Below are 20,177 nucleotides of genomic sequence, written 5' to 3'. Positions count from 1 at the left end.
AGATGTGAATCGGTTATTTACTCTTTCGGATAGTAGAAAGACTAGGGTGCACTCCATGAAGTTAGCATGGGGCACATTTAAAACTAATCGGAGAAAGTTCTTTTTTACTCAACGTACAATTAAACTCTGGAATTTGTTGCCAGAGGATGTGGTTAGTGCAGTTAGTATAGCGGTGTTTAAAAAAAGATTGGATAAGTTCTTGGAGTAGAAGTCCATTACCTGCTATTAAGTTCACTTAGAGAATAGCCATGGTAACATGGAAAAGACTTAGTTTTTGGGTACTTGCCAGGTTCTTGTGGCCTGGATTGGCCACTGTTGGAAACAGGATGCTGGACCCTTGGTCTGACCCAGTATGGCATTTTCTTATGTTCTTATGTTCTAAAAGAAAGATAAGATTGAGAGGGGTGAATAACATCTCACCCCTTGTCGAGTCTTCTCAGCCCTGAATTTAGGGGGTTTTCGCGGCTGCAACAGCTTTGACTCCAGAGAGCCTGGTCGCTGGAGGAATGACGCGGGAGCAAGCATCTTCCTCCCTGACCCTTGACATCATGTTAAGCTCTGAAGAGTCGAGAAGGCCTGGCTCATCCAGGAAACAACGGCGCAACCTCAAGTGCCTTGGAAGTGGCGGAGACTACTCCAACAGTGTTTTGGAGTGGAACGGGAGCCATGGATCAAGAGGAAAGCCCTGGAGAGATCGAAAAGGAGGAAGGAGCTAGGGGTATACACCTAGGGAGAGCTATGGAGGTGGTAAGTTTGGATTTCGCTTTGAGAGAACGTCAGGGGCTGGTGGCATCTATGTGACAAGGTACTGTGCAAAAGGAGAGCGATAGTATGGAAGTGGGAGAAAGCCACTTAAGGGCCCTGGCTGCAGGTCTAGAACCAACTATGGTGAAAAATGGAACTTTGGAAGGCATTTGGACTGCTTTAAAGTCTATAGAGCAATCTATTAAGACTTTATCGCAAGTAACTTTGTATACAAGGGATCAAACAATTACGGATAACAATCTTATTACAACTTACAGTAAACAAGCTACTTTAAAGGTACTTGAAAGGTTTTGATGATCCAAAGACAACAACAAATCTTTTCATTGGAAAAAAATCAGCAGAACCAGGGGTCACGATTTGAAGTTCCTGGGAGGAAGACTCAGAACCAATGTCAGGAAGTATTTCTTCATGGAGAGGGTGGTGCATGCCTGGAACATCCTTCCGGAGGAAGTGGTGAACACCAAAACTGTGAAGGATTTCAAAGAGGAGTGGGATAAACACTGTGGATCCATAAAGTCTACTCTAGAGGATGTGAATGAAGAGAAGAGGCATGGGGGAGGCTTGCGGGAATGACAGCTACTACCTGGAGATTAATTCCCTTATTCAATAAACATACACACGGTTAATGTGACTCCAACATTGCTCTATGCTTCAATGGCAAGCGAGATCTTCTGCACTCGGGCCGTCGACTGCCAGTAATCAAAATGGCACCGATAGCCTTTGCCCTTACTATGTCACAGGGGCTACCAGTGCCATTGGTCAGCCCCTGTCACTTGGTAGGAGCATAAGATGGCGCCGATGGCCATGTGACAGGGGCTGACCAATGGTACCGGTAGCCCCTGTGACATAGTAGGTCAAAGGCTATCGGCGCCATTTTGAAACCGGCAGCGAGGGTGTGAGTGCAGGGGATGGCTCCTAGACCCCCCGCTGGACCACCAGGGAGTTTTGGTAAGTCTTGGGGGGTTTGTTTAAATTGGGTCCTTTAGGCGGCTGAATAATTCAGCGGATTCTGTGTATTCGTGGGGAATCGCGATACGTTTCGCTTCCCCACGAATACAACGAATAGGGCCCTATACGTTGCAGATGAGAAATACATTAGAAACGAATGCACACCCCTATTTTTTTCTGCGTTTCTTTACTTCTTTTACCTGCACTCAGCTATTAACGCCTGCTCCAGGCAGGCGTTAATAGCTGAGCGTTAAATGTGCGTCTGAGACGCACATTTATTTTTTTGCATGTGGAGTGAATGAGTAATAGGCTCATACAAATGCATTTGCATGTGATGAGCGCTATTACATTCACTCCACATCTGACGCGGGTTAAATAGGCGCTAATCCCCCTATTGCATTAGGGGGTGGATTAGCGCCTATCTAACCCGCGTCGGAGTGCGGGTTATACAGTGCACTTGGCTGAGCGCACCGTATTGCATCAGCCCCTATGTTTCTAAACATTGGAAGGGTTTAGGGGGTGGGTAGTGTGTGGGTTGGTGGGACCATTTATGACATATTTGGGGAGAAGTGTATATCGTTTAACCATTTCATTCTTTCCTATTTCTTCCTCTTCACCAAGTTTTGCTACCCTTGTTAATTGTAACTGTACCTTCGGTCACCTGAGTTCTAGTTTGATGTATTTAATGCACTCCCGTTTCATGTAAACCAGCAAGATATGTTCTCATGATTGCCGGTATATAAAAACCTTAAATAAATAAATAAATAAATAAATAAAGTGTAGGAGTCAGGGCGCAGGCCTGCAAGGCAAATTTTTTAACTTAAGAGTACCACTGTTACGAATTCAGCTGCTGTGTAGCCTTACCATATCCTGACTATGACGCCTCCCTACCAGCAGATGCTTCCTGTGAGCCCCACTTAGAACTGTCCTCACCATCTCGTCCCTGGTCTCATGATTCAACCTGTCTTGCAGCCTCACCCCCAACAGGAGACCTCAACGAACATACTCTCCAGGCTGCCAAGCTTCTCCTCTCTGTTCTCGCCACACCCTGGTCTCTGCCCTATTTAATCCAGCCCTGCCATAACCACTGTTGCGTCAGCAGCCACAGAACCCATGACCGGCTTTTCTCACCTTTTGCTGCTGCCTTCCCAGGAACGAGCTCTGGCCCCTCCACGATGCAGAGAGAGCACCTCCAGCGCTGCCCTCCTCACTGCGGCCCTGCCTGCTGCCCTCAGCCTCATGGCGCGGTGGAGACGCCGCCGCCTTCCCCCCTGCAGATCTGGCTTCCTAGGTGCACACGCGTGCCTTTCTAAATTATTTAAAGGGCCCGCGGCACGCTAAGGCTGCTGGCCCTTTCTCAACGACGTCACTGGGTCCCGGTATATAAGGCCGGGCCCAGCTTCTGTTGGCTGCTTTTGCAACAGGTCTCCTGCAACAGGTCCCCACGCTGGTCATGAACTTCTTTGCCTCCTGGTGATTCTCCTGCATTCCTGCTCCCTGCGAATTCCTGTTCCTGTTCTCCTTTGTTCCTGTGTTCCTGATTTCCCATCGATAGCAAGCTGAATTAACCATGCTGTCTGGGATCGTCGCAACAAGGTCAGTAGGCGGAGTTTTCTCAGAAAGTAAAGAGTTTTGAACTCTGTACGACTGCGCGGTGAGGTTCCTGCGTGATTACCGTTTTACCTCAGTCTCTTTTTTTCCACAAGCAGGACTGCACGCGGGGTTTTTTCTCTCCTCGTCTCTGAAGAAATGTTTTCTCTTTTTTCAATTTTTTTCCCATTTTTTCTTGGCACTGATGGCTCCTAAGCCATCAGGTTTCAAATACTGCCAAAGCAGGAAAATTATGTCACAGATGGACATAATTATTGTTATATCTGTTTGGGCCTGGAGCACGACCAAGCCTCATGTCGAGACTGTGGTCGGATGTCCGAAGACAACGCGCTGAAAAAATCGCGAGCTTAAAGTCACCTCACTCTTCACCGGGCCTGGCGAAGAAACCGAGGAAAACTCAAGCCAGAAGGTCGGCGTCGGTGGAAGGTGCTTCGGCTAGGTCGGTACCACCACCAGGGCCGCTGAAGGATGTCAAGGCTTTGACTCCTCTAAAGAAGAAGTCCCCTCATGCACCATTCGGGTCACAGGGCTCTGTGCCCGCTCGTTCCCGCTCCTCAACGCCGCAATATTCGGAGCATCGGAAGTCAAAACGGCCGAAGCATATGGCGCATGATGCATCGGCACACCGAAGCAGAGATCGACGTATGGTGCATCAACACACAGCATAAGACACGGCACATCGAAGCACTATGCACCGACACACAGCGCATTCTGCATGACGCACCGCGCACGGCACAGCAGACAGTGCATCAAGAAAAGCTGTATTACCAGATGAGGCATTGCATCATGATGCATCAAAAAGGAGGCATTCAAAACATTGTGGCTCCAACCATGATGACGCAAAACGTGCAAAATACTTCACTCAACCTAAAGCGCCAACACCTGGCTCTGCACAGTCTTCAATACAAGGTCAACACCATGCTAAAAAGACAGCAAAAACAAAACATCTTCAGCCGTCTGAATCTCCACGAACAGATTCTGAAGTAGAAATGGTCTCTGATTCCAACTACGACTCTTCAAGTGCAGAAGGTTCTCATTCTGATTGGTCTTCTTAGTCGACCCCATTCACTCCATCTCCCAGAACCGCATCTAACTTCCGAAGACTTGCTTCTAGGGGCACTGCCTCCACCTCCAACCCCACTTCCAGCACCTTCACAGCATCACCTCACATCAAAAGCGATGTCGTAAATTTCATTGGCATTAAATACTTTTTTCCAGGGTCTGGAGGCCGCGCATCCTCAGCTTCCAGTTCCATCTTCACCACCTTTACCTCCTGTGATACCAAGTCCTCTACGTCCAACTCAGCCGGAAGAACCGGCTCCAGTCCCAGATCGACCAGATTCTCCGCATTCACAATGGTCTACATCATCGCCGTCCTCATCCACTGGATTCCCGTCAGATCCTCCTGAGGGTCTTCTGGAGCCTTATTCCCCTCCCAAAGACTTATCCTATGCAAAGTTCATCGAGAAAGTAGGATCTCTATTAAATATTGAAATGGGAAAGGTATCCGACCCTCGTGCAGAGGTTCTGAGGATTCTAAAAATTTTTGAAATGCCACCAGAACCCACAGCTCTGCCACCACATGCTGTACTAGATGCTGTTCTGCATAAAATGTGGGAGAAACCTTTTACCACTACAGCTGCATCAAGGAAAACGGACTTAAAATACCGTATGCAAAACTCCACGATCTATGAGTCCACACAATTACCCCACAACTCCTTCGTGGTGGAACCTGTATTACTACGAGCCAAAAGATCAAAACTTCATGCAAATTCTCCACCGGGCAAAGACCATAAATCGATGGATGACTTCGGCCGGAAGGTATACCACTCATCCATGCTAACCACAAAAATCCAGCATCATCAATTTTACGTAATCCAATATCTATTTGAATGTCTCCAGAGATTACGTCCCATATGTCTAGCTTTGGATAACTCCTTACCACAGCCATTTACAGATATGGTGGAAGGTCTCCGTCATTTATTTCGATCTGTTTATGAGTCATTTGAATCTTCTGCTAGATCCTCAGCTACGACAATAGTAGCACGATGCATGACATGGTTGAGAGCTAGCCCAATACGTGACGATGTCCATGAGAAGTTGGTTGATATACCTTGTCTCGGAGACAATCTTTTTGGTAATAAGTTTGGGGGAGACTGCTACCCTTTTGAAAGAACAGAATACTGCAGTTCAGTCTTTGACATCACCGGCAGACCCTCCTGCCTCCTCTAGAAGATTCTACCCTTCATTCAGAAGATGGCCTTATGCAAGGGCACCTTTCAAACCATACAACATTTATAGAATGCAGTATTTCCCCCATCAGCATTACCAGCCACAATCTCATCCCTCCTGTGGACGTCCTCACCAACCACGTGTTCAAAAGTAGACTCCAGCAGCTCCTCCAAAGCAGACTCCAACATTTTGAGCTACCCCGAGCCACCTCCACCACTATACATAGGAGGCTGCCTCCAACATTTTTATGCCAGTTGGGAAGCGATTACTTCAGATCGCTATGTACTGAACATCATAAGAGAAGGTTACCAATTAAATTTTCTATCTCTTCCATCCTTCCCTCATGTACCCCCCTCTAAGGAATATATCAAACCACTCCCTGTACCTTCAGGAACAGTTATTCACTCTACAGGTGCAGAAACTCAATTCAAACAATCCCAATCTCATCAAAAACTCAAGGGTTTTACTCCCCCTATTTTCTCATTCCAAAAAGGTCCGGAGGTCTTCAACCAATCTTAGATTTGCGAAACCGCAACAAACACATCCAGAAAGAAAAATTCAAGATGACCTCTCTCAAGAGTATTCTTCCCCTTCTACAGCCCAGTCACTGGCTATGTTCCATAGACCTGAAAGATGCGTATTCCCATATACCCATGCACCCTTCCTCCTGGCACTACCTTTGTTTTCAAGTTCAGAACAACCAGTATCAATTCAAGGTTCTACCCTTTGGCCTCTCCTCAGCCCCAAGGGTTTTCATGAAATGTTTAGCGGTGGTGGTGGCTCATCTCCGACAGCTCTCAATACAGATTTTTCCCTTTCTCGGCGATTGGCTGTTGGTGGTCTCGGATCTGACTACCTTGAAGACTCACACGTTCCAAACAATCAATTGTCTTCAGACATTGGGGTTTATAATCAATTACGAGAAGTCCAACCTGCAACCAACTCAGGCTCTGCAGTTCATTGGGGCGCTTATCAATACAGCGCAACAGAGAGCTTACCTTCCACAAGACAGGATTCAAACTCTGTCCTCTCTTGCTCAGCATCTATTCAATCAATCGCTTGCAACAACATGCCAAATCCTTCAGCTGCTAGGTCAAATGGCAGCAGCCATCCATGTCGTCCCATACACAAGACTGCACATGCGTCGCCTACAATGGGGCCTCAAGAATCAACGGTCACAGTACTGACAACTACTCTTGACCAGAGTACATCTTACCAAACACATGTGCACCGACATTCAATGGTGGATAAACTCCAGCCACCTGACCTCGGGAGCACCATTTCAGTTACCTCCTCATCAAATCACTCTCACAATGGATGCATCCAGAGAGGGCTGGGGAGCCCATTTAGGTGACTTAAAAACTCAAGGTCGCTGGTCTCTTCAGGAGACCAACTATCAAATCAATCTCCTGGAGCTTTGAGCCATTTGGAAAGCACTTCAAACCTTCTCTTCCCAACTTCGAGGAAAACATCTCATGGTATACACAGACAACCAGGTAGCCATGTTCTATGTAAACAAGGAAGGAGGGTCAGGTTCCTGGATACTCTGTTGGGAGGCACTTCACATGCTGACTTGGACAATATCGAACCAAATCTCTGTACAAGCCACTTATCTTCCTAGATTAGACAATGTAACAGCGGATTGCTTCAGCAGAATATTCCATCCACACGAATGGATCTTGAATCGGGTCGTGGCATCAAGCCTTTTCCAACAGTGGGGCTTTCCAACCATAGACCTTTTTGCCACAGAGAGCAACCGTCAAACACAAATATTTTGCTCTATCTACCCAAGCAAACCTCGTTACGCTCCAGATGTTTTCCTCATTCCATGGATGGAGGGCCTACTCTATGCTTACCCTCCCATTCCACTAATATCCAAAACAATACAAAAATGATTCCGAGATGCGGCAGACATGATCCTCATAGCCCCGTCCTGGCCAAGGCAGACATGGTTTGCATATCTCATGTGACTATCCATTTGCCCACCTATTCTACTGGAAAACCATCCCCAACTGTTAACTCAGGAAGGGGGATCACTCCTTCATCCGATGCATCGAACCCTCCACCTGACTGCACGGAGGTTGAACGGCACATATTAAATCATCTAGGACTTCCATCTCAACTGGAGGACATTCTAATTGAATCCAAAAAACCTTCCACCAGACGTAACTATGCTGGGAAGTGGCGTCGTTACTCGGAATGGTGCAAACCGAAAAGGTTGGATCCTTACTCTACATCAGTAAGACATCTCCTGGAATACCTCCACACTCTTTTCGTAGCTGGTTTGGCAACTGCTTCAGTTTGTGTGCAAATCAGCGCCATTGCAGCTTTCCATCACTCTCACAATGAACTTCCCATTTCCAACTACCCTTTAATCTCCAAATTCTACTTTTGAACATGTGGTTGGTGAGGACGTCCACGGGAGGTAGTGTTAACCCCACCTTGGCCCAAGGGTCCACCTCCCACACAACAGCCACCTTGTTGGTTCATGTAGTTATCTTTGGCTCCTTGTCTTGGTCTCTGTCTTATTTGCCACTTTCCCTCTAGCCTTGTCTTATGGCCTTCTGACCTTCAGCTCCTAGTCTTGCCTTGCTTTATAGCTTTTGGGCCTTCTGCTTCTAGTCTTGCCTTGCTTTGTCGCTATCCAGCCTTCTCGCTCCTTGCCTTGCCTTGCTTTGTGGCCATCCAGCCTTCTTGCTCCTTGCCCTGCTTTGCCTTGTGGACATCTGGTCTTCTCACTTCTTGCTTGCCTTGCCTTGCTTTGTGGCCATCTAGCCTTCTCATTCCTTGTCTTGCCATGCTTTGTGGCCTTCGGCCCTTCTGCACCTTGTCTTGTCTGTCTTGTGGCCTATCTGGCCTTATTCTGTTGCCCAGTGGCCTATGGGCCATCTGCCTAGCTGCTTTTGGGAATATTCATTCTGTGTTCTGTATTGCCTTGCTGCCTCTGTCTAGTCTTGATCCAGTCCTGTCCTGTCTCGATCCTGCCCTGTCTTTGTCTGGTGTTGTTGTGTCCGTTGTAGAACTTGTCCAGTGCTTGCTCCTAGACCCAGCCTTGTTCCAGGCCTGCCCAACCTGTCCCTAGCCTTGCCTGGTTCAGCCTGCCCACAGCATCATATTTTTCTGTTATTTAATCTTTATTCCAATTCTTTACCTTTTCTTTTCGCTTGTTAACAATTTTAATTAGAAATGTTCATTGTATTAGACTATGGAAATTTATTTCCTGCTATTCTGTTTAATGTAAACCGGTATGATTTACATCGAATGTAAGAATGTCGGTATATAAAAATTAAAAATAAATAAATAAATCCAGCCTTTCCACCGCCTTACCTGGTCCAGCCTGTCTATAACTTTGCAGGACCTATTCTGTCCATAGCCTTGCCTGGTTCAGCCTGTCTACAGCTTTGCCTAACCCAGATAGTTCATTGCCTTGCTTGATCCAGCCTGTTCTCAGACTTCCCATTTACTGCGGCTGCACTGGACTCCTATTGGCCCCTAGCACCCAAAGGCTCAACCTGCAAGGAAGGGGGCCTGCTCTACCCCTCGAGCAATGTTCCCTGAACAGGAACAGATATCTAGTTAAGTGGAAAAATATCCGGCCACACAAGGTTGGATAAGTTTAAAACCTAGCCAGTTATATTGAAACATAGCCAGTTAGTTTTTGAAGTTATCTGTCTACATGTAGCTGGACAACTTTCGGTGATTATATCACAGGACATTCAACCTGCTGAATATCCAGGACAAGTTTCCAGTTTTCAGCTGGATAATTTGTCTGCTTGCCGGCTTACTGACTATGCCTCCTATAATTTTTATACAGAAATTTTTAAAAGAAGTGTTGCAACCTCATGCTTCATCATCTGACTTCATTATAGAAAGCGCCCTAACACTTAGTGACACTCAAAGCAAAATTCTTTCCTATCAAGATTTTTCTTTGAGCTTCCTCATCTTTTTTATGAAAGCACATGTGACACAGATTTGCTCATCACTAAAAAGTTTCCCCATCTTTTACATCTCCCCATGAATTCTCCCCACCTTTTTGTGGAAGGCTTCTGTGGACTATAAATATCCCCTGGAGCATGCTCAAAGGTTAAGAGAGAAGGAAGATTTGAAGATAGCTGGAAAGAGTAAGGAGTTGCTATGGTTTGGTCTTTTGCCATTCTCCAGATGGACTAACTTGTAGAGGAGATTTTTGCAGAGTTTGAAGTTTTAGGAGGTATTTTTGTACATTTTGGGATCTGAAACTGGTTCCTGAAAGAATGGACACCCCTGGATATATCTTATTTTTGCCTTTGTGTATGGTAAACAACAAGGGAGAAGAGTTGAAGGTCTTTGAGATTTTTGACATTGATGAGTAGCTTCTGGATTTATCTGTTCTGAAGGCTAGTTTTTTTTTTTCAAGGGATTCTTCCATCTTTTTGCCAGCCTCTATATATGCTGGAAGTGCAAATGGACTACACTACCTCCAGGGGGAAGGGTTTCTGGAAATGGATGCTAGTGCAGGGGTAAGAACACCACCCAGGAGGAGAGTCATGGACAAGGAGACTATAGTTTTTCTCGCTTTAATTTTCCTCAAGCTGTTTCTTATTTTCTCTATATTAGCATGAACACTTATTTTGAACACCATCATCAGACTGTGCTTATTTTTGTGTATCTCCTGGGACAACTGGATACTGAGTGGTGAGCTTGAGGTTTTATTTTGATTTTGTGTTTGCTATGATCCTCCTGGATGACCACCCCTACCTAGGAGAAAGAGAGAGAAATTGAGCTTGAAATCTGTCTTCGCGACTATACTCAGGGCCCAGGAAGCCAAGCTCCTCCTCCTCCACCCCCATCAAATGGACCCTGGCTTTCTAGCTCCCCAGTTCCAACCAGCAAGCCAACTGTGGGTCCCGCTATGGACATCTAACTTACTATTCTTCAGGCCTGGTCAGTAGATCATTATGAAGTCAAACTGAGTCAAGAATAGTGTCTAATGCTCTCCCAACTAAGCTAATGTCTGGGGAAAATAGAATGTTGGCTGCCCCTTCATTGAATACCTCACAGAATTATCCAGTGGCTCCACTTTCTGAGTGGTTGCTGCCAAATAATGTCCTTCAGGTTACTCCAGATCCATTGCATGGTTATCCTTTAGTACAGGTTGGATAGGAATTCTTTCTGGCACAAGGGGAAATGCAAAGGATATTTGACATGTTTTCCAAGTTTTTTGAGGTTCATGCTGGTCTAGCCAGGATTGAGGAAGATACCTGATGTTTTCACTACTGTATACAATGAAATATGAATTCTGATCACAAATGAACACTAACATGTATGTTCCAGCAAAAGAAAACTGTCTCAGCACAGAAAACAAGATAAGGAACTTTGCCTAGCACAACAATGCTACCCAGCATATCTGAGCTGCTTGTTTGATTAAGAGCTGTAAGCTGTGAGCGGCCCCAGGACAGCCAGGTCAGACTTTCACAAACAACTCAAGTCTAAACAACCAATCCAAGAAGTGGGCTCACAAGTGAACTCCGAAAAACAACTTAATCCCGCAGAGCAGAAAAACAGCCTATCCAATGATAGTTTATCAGATAGAAGCAGTGACACCCCCTGCCCTCCCCCACCTGAAGGGAGAGCGGGGTCAGCAATCTGAAATGAAGAGAATCACTGATTTGGCAAAGCAGCACTGGTCAAGACGTGACTGGATCCTGAGCAGAGTCACACGCAACAGGAGCAGTGATCCCCACCTAATGGAGAAAGGGAGGCCAGCAATCTGGAGTGAAGAAATGACCTCGTCCATCCCACTCTTGACTAAGCATGAACTGTTTACATATGCATGCTGGGCTGTTAAAAGAGCAGGGGAGAGAGGGCTATGAGAGGGCAAACAAGAAAAAGACAAACAATACCCAACAATACCGAGGCATCAACCCTGCTACTGGAATCCTAGGTTGTCTTGCAAATATATGGCATCCATAAAACTAACTGATGCTCTAGAGCAGGGGTGGGCAATTCCGGTCCTCGAGGGCTGCAAACCAGTTGGGTTTTCAGGATATCCTTAATGAATATGCATGAGAGAGACGTGCATACACACTGCCTCAGTTGTATGCAAATCTATTTCATGCATATTCATTAGGGGTATCCTGAAAACCCGATTGGTTTGCAGCCCTCGAGGACCGGACTTGCCCACCCCTGCTCTAGAGTCAATCATGCTGCTACTTGGACTTTCTGATCCTTCAGGAAAGACATATGGAAAGATCAGAAAAGGGGTAATACCTGAGATCTTGAAGGACCAATGAATGCTGTAGCCAACTTTACACCCTCTGCTGGAGTTGGAATAGTTCATTTTCCCCGGTGAGTCCTCTTGAGTCTCCAGCCTGCTTGGGCTTGCTACTCGTTGGTGCCCAGGCTGTCCGCAGGATAGGCAAAGCCTTTCTCGCCGATATTTTTCCTTCTCAGCTGCTGATAGGAATCTTTTGATGCCATCCACCATCATGGGTTTAGGTGTGTGCTCTTGAACATTGATAGGTGGTAGGGATGTGAATCGTTTTAGGACGATTAAAATTATCGTCCGATAATTTTAATATCGTCTTAACCGTTATGGAACACAATACAATACAGATTCTAACGATTTATCGTTATAAATCGTTAGAATCGTGAGCCGGCACACTAAAACCCCCTAAAACCCACCCCCGACCCTTTAAATTAAATCCCCCACCCTCCCGAACCCCCCCCCAAATAACTTAAATAACCTGCGGGTCCAGCGGCGGTCCGGAACGGCAGCGGTCCGGAACGGGCTCCTGCTCTGAATCTTGTCGTCTTCAGCCGGCGCCATTTTCCAAAATGGCGCCGAAAAATGGCGGTGGCCATAGACGAAAAAGATTGGACGGCAGGAGGTCCTTCCGGACCCCCGCTGGACTTTTGGCAAGTCTCGTGGGGGTCAGGAGGCCCCCCACAAGCTGGCCAAAAGTTCCTGGAGGTCCAGCGGGGGTCAGGGAGCGATTTCCCGCCGCGAATCGTTTCCGTACGGAAAATGGCGCCGGCAGGAGATCGACTGCAGGAGGTCGTTCAGCGAGGGTTCCGGCGCCTCGCTGAACGACCTCCTGCAGTCGATCTCCTGCCGGCGCCATTTTCCGTACGAAAACGATTCGCGGCGGGAAATCGCTCCCTGACCCCCGCTGGACCTCCAGGAACTTTTGGCCAGCTTGTGGGGGGCCTCCTGACCCCCACGAGACTTGCCAAAAGTCCAGCGGGGGTCCGGAAGGACCTCCTGCCGTCCAATCTTTTTCGTCTATGGCCGCCGCCATTTTTCGGCGCCATTTTGGAAAATGGCGCCGGCTGAAGACGACAAGATTCAGAGCAGGAGCCCGTTCCGGACCGCTGCCGTTCCGGACCGCCGCTGGACCCGCAGGTTATTTAAGTTATTTGGGGGGGGGGGTTCGGGAGGGTGGGGGATTTAATTTAAAGGGTCGGGGGTGGGTTTTAGGGGGTTTTAATGTGCCGGTTTTTCGATTTTTCGATTTTTCGATTTTCACGATTTTTTAACGATTTTTCACGATATTTTACCCCCCCCAAACGGCAAACAATACGATTCCCTCCCCCTCCCAGCCGAAATCGATCGTTAAGACGATCGAGGACACGATTCACATCCCTAAGGTGGTCTTGTTTCACAGCTTCCAGAGACTTGGATAGGACTTTACTATGAATGGCCTATATTGATTTAAGAACTTCCAAAAGGCTTTTCTAATTTTGACCAGTGTCTCAGGGAGACATATCCAGGGTTCTGGTACTATGGCTGGGATTGGGGGAGTTGATTCTACTTGGGCTGTGGTGGGCCCTTGCCAAGTATCCACAAGGTCTTGCGTCTGCATGGATTGGACAACAGAGACTAGTTCTATCAGGATATCAGGGTGCCTTGCAGAAAAGTCCATCCTGCCATTTTTTGAGGAGGGCTGGTGCAAACTGATAAGTATGGTTAAGAATCTGTGTACATCACACAATTAAGTAAAAGAGCACAAAATGCAATTGGTTACAATATGACTTCAGTTCAACGTAAAAGTAAAAGAATCCTTGCATAGAAGATATTTAATTTTAATTTAATTTCTTTCTTTCTCACAGGTATTGGATATGCCTCAAATATGATCTCCTTCTACACTGCCATCTATTATATTATTATCCTGGCCTGGGCCTCCTTATACCTAGTCATGTCATTTACTGCTGTGCTCCCTTGGGCCCACTGCAATAACACTTGGAACACAGGTAAAATATTAACTCCTAGCACACTGTACAGAGGATTAGAAGAGAGATGTCTGTTTTCATCTAATTCACTGACAAGGTTTTTTTTTCATCCCCGCTGCCCTAATAGTGCATTTCATATTTTTCTCCTTGGATAGATCATCTTTTTATTACATGTTGGATTAATTATACCTTTGCAGACGTACAGAGCATGAAATGTTCATCTTTTGAGGGATTCCCCCATTCTACCAACCACCCGCCAACCCTACTTAAACAACTAATTCTTTCTAATTACAACTCTTATTCTAAGGACCAATAAATCTCTCTTACTTTGGCCTTCAGTCTTGGCACCTAGCTTTGTTTCAGCTTTCTTCAGCTGCCCAATCCCAGGCATGGGTGATTAGTATAAATCAGGAATAAGAATACTCAGTGTTGAACTTCCCTTTAATTATTTTTCTGATTGTTTTATTAATCATGCATATTTAGAATTGTAAGCATATTCTGCATACCCAGTGAAAAATGAATTACGTATTCCACCAACAATAATAATTAGGAGTTACTTAGACACAAGGTTGTGCCTTGTGCTCTTAACACTAAATGTGGTGTAATCTGATAACATTTACACACTCCATAGCTAATTCCATACATGGCAAAAATGTATTCAGGAAACAAATCTTTATCTATTTTGAATTCTACAACTCCTGTCCCTGATTTAAGGAGAAAGACCACTTCAAGAAGGGAATGAAAATCCGCCATTTTGAAATGTTGAAATAAAAATAGAGAATTTATGCCTTAAGCTCTGTAATGCTCCACTGGTGATTTAAAACTGTCATGGGCCAGGACCAGTGCAAGGTTTCTAGTAGCTTTGTGAGACTTTAACAGTGTTGTTGATTGAGGGGGGGGGGGAGGGGGGGTGGTGTTTGTATATTTTGATGGGTGGCCACTGATAATGCGCAGCCTTCCCCCTCTCCATGAGCATTCATCTAACACTGTTACCAGGCTAAGTAGCATGCTGGTTGGTCATGTGGAGGAGTGCAGCATATGTGGGAGCAGTGGGGTTCCTCTCCAATGTTGCAGACTTCCCCGGGGGAGGGAACACCTCTCTGATGATGCTGGCGCAAGAGCTTAAATCCACCACCGCTGACTGTAGCAACAGTCTGGCACTCTAGCCAGCTACCTACCTTTCCCTCCTCTCCCAATGGCCCTGCCTCCACCACACGAAAATAAAAATTGTTGTCATTATACTTTGCAGCTTAGAATTTTCTTCTACTTAAGCAGATTTTCTTTAAATCCACCTAATGGTTACAGATTAGTGGAATTATTTTCAAAGCCATTTACCTGGGAAAACTGTGATTTACCCATGCCAATCCACTGTCTGAAAATTTTTCTCCCTCAATCCAGCTAAAAGCACGTGTTCCTAGACAGGCACACTTTAACCTGCATTTAGGGCCAGTGTTCCCGGGAACGGGTTTTGGGTGGAATCAGGAAATAACGCACGTAGGTTAGACTTTCAAATCTACCTGCATTAATTTCCTTATAAATTCTACTTGTGTAACTCCCTGTTCATTGGGGATCACCTTCTCTGCTTTGGGGAGCCTGGGGTAACTCTCCCAAAGTGAGGAAATACATCTCAGGTGGGTTGTGGGCTGGGGCAGCTAAATTACAAACAGGACACACACACAAACATTTCAAAAACCCACTGTCCACATCCAAAATTGTGCTCCAAAAAGAAAAGATAGTTTATTAAAGTATCTTCAGCTACTGCAGCAAGAGAACAGCTTTCAGCTTCATAGCAAATCCAGTAAAACTTTTCTCTCAGCCTCCCAGTCAGTCTGAAACAAATTATGTTATAGTCTATATACACCATTCTTCGGCCTGTAATAGGCCATACTGTTTAAATTCTCTTCTCAAACCCAGCAAATCTGTGTGCTCATTTTAGATCTCGGATGGTTGCAAGCTACTCACCTCCCTTTGTTGCAGGAGGAAACGGGAGACTTTCAAACCTGTTTCCAGGATCCAACCAGGCACAAGGTTTTCTTTTCTGGTCCTAACTGGTCCCTTCACAATTCCTTTCCTTTCCAGTACTTTTAAATCTTAAATACAATTTCCAGATGCTTCACACAGACTCCCTGAGACACTGTTGGAGTATCTGTGCCAAACTCTCTCCTCTTTTCCCCTTGAAACTCCTGCAGGCTGATACAGTAAAGTGCTGCGGGGCTAACGCGCCATTTAATTGCGAATTAGATGTACGTTTTCGATGCATTATCCGGATGCGCAATTCAATATCGGCACTAGCGCGTCCTTAGCGCATGCGGAAATAGGTGCGTACAAATTTGCACCCGCTACATGCAGTTAGCATGTTAATGACTGGATTAGCTATTACCCTCGATACAGTAACACGCGTCCACAATAGCGCGTCTTTAACGGGTTTTTTTTAACCTGTACATTTTGCGCCTACCCTGGCCCTTGTGTTAGTGTGGTGCCCTGCTTTGTGGCAGGCAGACTCATCGGATAGCATCATGGATAGTATGTACATTTTGGCTTTGGCGATCTTTTTATTACGGATGAAAGCCAGAATAAGAAATGCTAGGCGAGCGACTGGAGACAACACCCAAGAGGAGAACCCAGCAGCAAGACCAGAGGAGGTAAAAAACATGTGTATATGTGTTTTTGTGAATGTCCTTAACTCCGTTCCAATGGCAGCAATGGCTCTGCTTTGTGGTCTGTGCATGAATGTCTAAAACATTTATGCTGCCTGTTGTGCAGATGCTTCAATAATATAATATTTGTATAATAAAATATAAATATTATTTTATGTTATGCTGATTACTGTGTGTTGTATTGTTTTTCATTCAGACACAGCAGGACAGAGTCGTCCGTGCACAGGCCGGAGCTATCAGTGGACAGGCCAGGGCCATCCGTAGACCATGTCCGCAACGTATCTTTCGCCCATGGAAAACTGTCTTTGGCATGCCCGAGCGAGATGTAGTGATAAAGTACCGGCTCAGTTCACAGGCAATCCTGGCCCTATATGAAGATCTATGCAGTGATCTTGACCCCCTGGCCAACTGCAACCATGCTGTGCCAGGGTTGACGAAACTTCTTGGTTCATTACATTTTTTCAGTATCGGAAGTTTTCAGAACCCAGTGAGTATCATTGTGGATATGACCCAGACCTCCTTCTCACGGCATCTGACACAGGTCTTGAAAACCATGATGAGGCGGATGAGGAAGAACATCATGTTTCCTACCGATTCAGTGCAACTGCAAGAGATCCGCAGTGGGTTCCTGGCTATTGCAGGGATGCCGAATGTGTTGGGTGCTATAGACTGCACCCATATTGCATTAACCCCAGTCGGAAGAAGAGAGTTCGCTCCGGAATCGCAAGCAATTTCATTCGATGAATGTGCAAGTTGTTTGTGATGCGTATCTTCGAATTCTTAATGTTGTTGCAAGGTTTCTTGGGAGCTGCCATGACACCTACATTCTTGCACATTCATCCCTTGGGGCCGATTTCCCACAAGGGAAGTACGGTGAAGGCTGGTTACTTGGTAGGTGACATCGGCTACTGTCCGGGATTCTAGATAGCAGTGATATGATGCCATGTGTAAAGGACTGTGGTGTTAGGTATACAATACAGTATTTGTATATTAATATATGTGATGTGTTTATGCTGTTAAGTGCTGTGAAGTGCTTTTTGATGTATTCCTGATTGTAACCCATATAGGTGACGGCGGCTATGGCTGTAAGCCCTGGTTGCTAACTCCGCTCCAGTCTCCACGCACTGCAGCCAAAAAACGCTACAGTGAGGCTCATGCCAGTACAAGAAACATGATCGAGCGGACCTTTGGAGTTCTGAAAGGCAGATTCAGATGCCTGGATCACTCTGGTAGAGCCCTGCAATAAAGTGCTGGATGTCATGGCGAGCATTATTATAGCCTGCTGCATGCTACACAACATTTGTTTGAGATTTGGCATGGACGCAGAGGCTACAGAAAACTTGCCACCAGATCCACCTCTGGAACCAGCTGCAGAGATGGACAACACAGCACGGGGGAATGATGTTCGCCGAAGGATCATCAAGACTTATTTCTCGTGTAAGTTGTTATCTATTATACATATATCTCTTCATATTGATGTGCAGCTTTTATTTTTCTACATACCTCTACGAAATTCTTGATATTATCCTTTTCATGCCTGTGATCCACCCATGAAACAAGTTCCCTGCACTGAAAACTTAAATAAGGCTTTTATGAAACTAATAAAATTTTTTATTTGATTAATCCATCTGTTCTCTGTCTTTTCCGTAGCAGTATTATTTTGTCTTAATAACAGTAATACATTTTTTGTATGATTTCTCTATCTGTACTCTGATGGTAGTATGATTTTGGCTTCATAAAACAAATATATTTTGTTTTTTTATTATCCGTTCTCTGTCATTTCCTCCGGCGTCTAGATTTCGGTGTCCCTGAGGCTTCGTGGGACCTGCGGCGACAGGGATGCTTCTCCGGATGCCGTGCGAGGCCTCTTCCTCCAGCATTTAGATTTTGGTGTCCGTGAGGCTCCACTGGACCTGTGGCGACAGGGACGCAGGAGGGAGGGACGTACATGCTTGAACATGCAATGCCATCCCCTGCGGCCACGCCCAGATGGCCATTTTGTTCGTAGTTAGGTAGCCATCCCGCGAGGGAGGCTACCAAATTTCTCCGAGGGGGACGTGAGGCTCCTGGCATACCTCATGATAGCGGATGAACGACATCTGTATTTTCGCCCTGGGCGCCCGCAAGACCAGGATTGGGCCGATGAGGCCTGGCGGGCACTCAGGGCAAATTTCAATGCCCAGTCTTCATTCCCACGGGAGGTAAATTCAGAGGCCTCTATAGTTGTAGGTCAAGGTATCGTCTATGTAGCTATCGTCGGGAGGGTAGCGGATGCCGAGACAACTATGGATGTGGATGTCTTGGAAAGGCCATGGCAATAGGCATTTGGTAAACCAAAATTGTTTACTGTTGTGAAGCGGACAAAGGCTGCATTGAGACGTCCATTTTGTAGGGTACATTTTTGTCCATTGCTTTGCACTCAAAACAATATGGCTGCAGGGCTCATGCAAGAATGAAGAACCAGAGCTATGGCTTAGTGGGTGAAGAAACCTGCCTTGTGGACCCTTCAGCCTTGTGCACCAATCCTCAAAACATGTTATTAATTATGCATGTGTGACACTTGTATATTATGACAAGCATTTTACAAATATGCACATGCACTATTGTGGTGTCAACCAGAAAATCTTGAAGGGTCCCCTCTGGAGCACTAGACGGACAACTCTGGTGTTACAGGGTTGCCTGCCTACTGCCTCAGAGGGCAATTTTCTTTAAAATAGATGGCGTAGGTCAATTTCTTGCATTGTTGAATGTTTTCTATTTGTTTTCTTCTGTCGCCAGGTAGAGGCATTGAAAAAGAGGGCCCGAAGGCTGAGGTGGGAGGAGCAGGATTTCCTTTGGGTCCTGCGCGCCCGCCGAACACCGCAGGAAGGTATGTGCTGTTGGTTTAACATAAAAAATTCAAAATATCAGGCTTATGATGATGCAAGAGGTGTAAGAAGTGAGGTCTTATTTAATAATGTCAATAACAAATGTCTCCATCCTACCATTCTGGATCTTTCCATGTGCATCAGTAACGCTTTCGTTTTTCTCTTTTCAGACAAAAGTTCTTCTTTCTCAGAGGATGAACAGGAACCGCCACCCTCTTCCTCACCACCACATCCACAAGGTGAGACATTAATTGTATCAGCCTATATAAAGTTAGGGATATTGTCATTTTATTTATATTCTGCTTTTCACACTTTCTTTTTTAAGCACTTCAAAGCAGATTACATTTAGCTACTGTAGGTATTTCCCTATCCCAAGAGGGCTTACAAGCTAACGGGTAGATTTTCAAAGGGGTATGCGTGTAGGATATCTGTTATATCTAAGTTTGTACCTGAAGCAATGGAGGGTAAAGTGACTCAAACCCTGGTCTCCTTGTTCATAGACCACTGCTCTAACCACTAGGCTACTCCTCCATTCCATTTTATGGTGCCAGGCCCACTGGTCCCATGTTATGTTTTTTGCACCCTAGTAATTACTTCTTTTTTCTCATTTCAGATGTGCGAACAGTGACACCACCAGCAGCATTGCCACCACCCCCAGCCCCCGTTCCTCCAGCCCCACCAGCCATGGAGGCCGAGGAGGTCATCGTTATTGACGATGATGTCCAGGTCACACCAGAGGCATCAGGAGCTGGTCGCCGGTTTGAGGCTAGCGTAGCATCGGGGGTAGGGCCATAGGAGCAGGCCAGGCCCTCTCCCATGGAGGCACGCCTGGATGCTGTGCTGGCTCTCCAGGTACGGTTGACCCGCGGCCTGGATGTCATGGAGG

General features: G+C 46.0%; 1 protein-coding gene across 2 annotated transcripts in view; it reads left to right on the top strand.

The window, feature by feature from the left end:
• LOC115090603 (sodium- and chloride-dependent betaine transporter-like) overlaps positions 1 to 20,177 on the top strand; it is a 368,393-nt gene that overhangs the window by 114,581 nt on the left and 233,635 nt on the right. For both annotated transcript variants that reach the window (XM_029599943.1, XM_029599944.1), the window contains exon 4: positions 13,648 to 13,788. In XM_029599943.1, coding sequence (XP_029455803.1) covers positions 13,648 to 13,788 — 141 coding nt within the window. The remainder of the gene's footprint in view (positions 1 to 13,647; positions 13,789 to 20,177) is intronic.

Source organism: Rhinatrema bivittatum, chromosome 4, assembly GCF_901001135.1.
Source record: "Rhinatrema bivittatum chromosome 4, aRhiBiv1.1, whole genome shotgun sequence".
Lineage (NCBI taxonomy): Eukaryota > Metazoa > Chordata > Amphibia > Gymnophiona > Rhinatrematidae > Rhinatrema > Rhinatrema bivittatum.
Note: the sequence above shows the minus strand (reverse complement) of the source record. Positions and strands in the feature narration are given on the sequence as shown.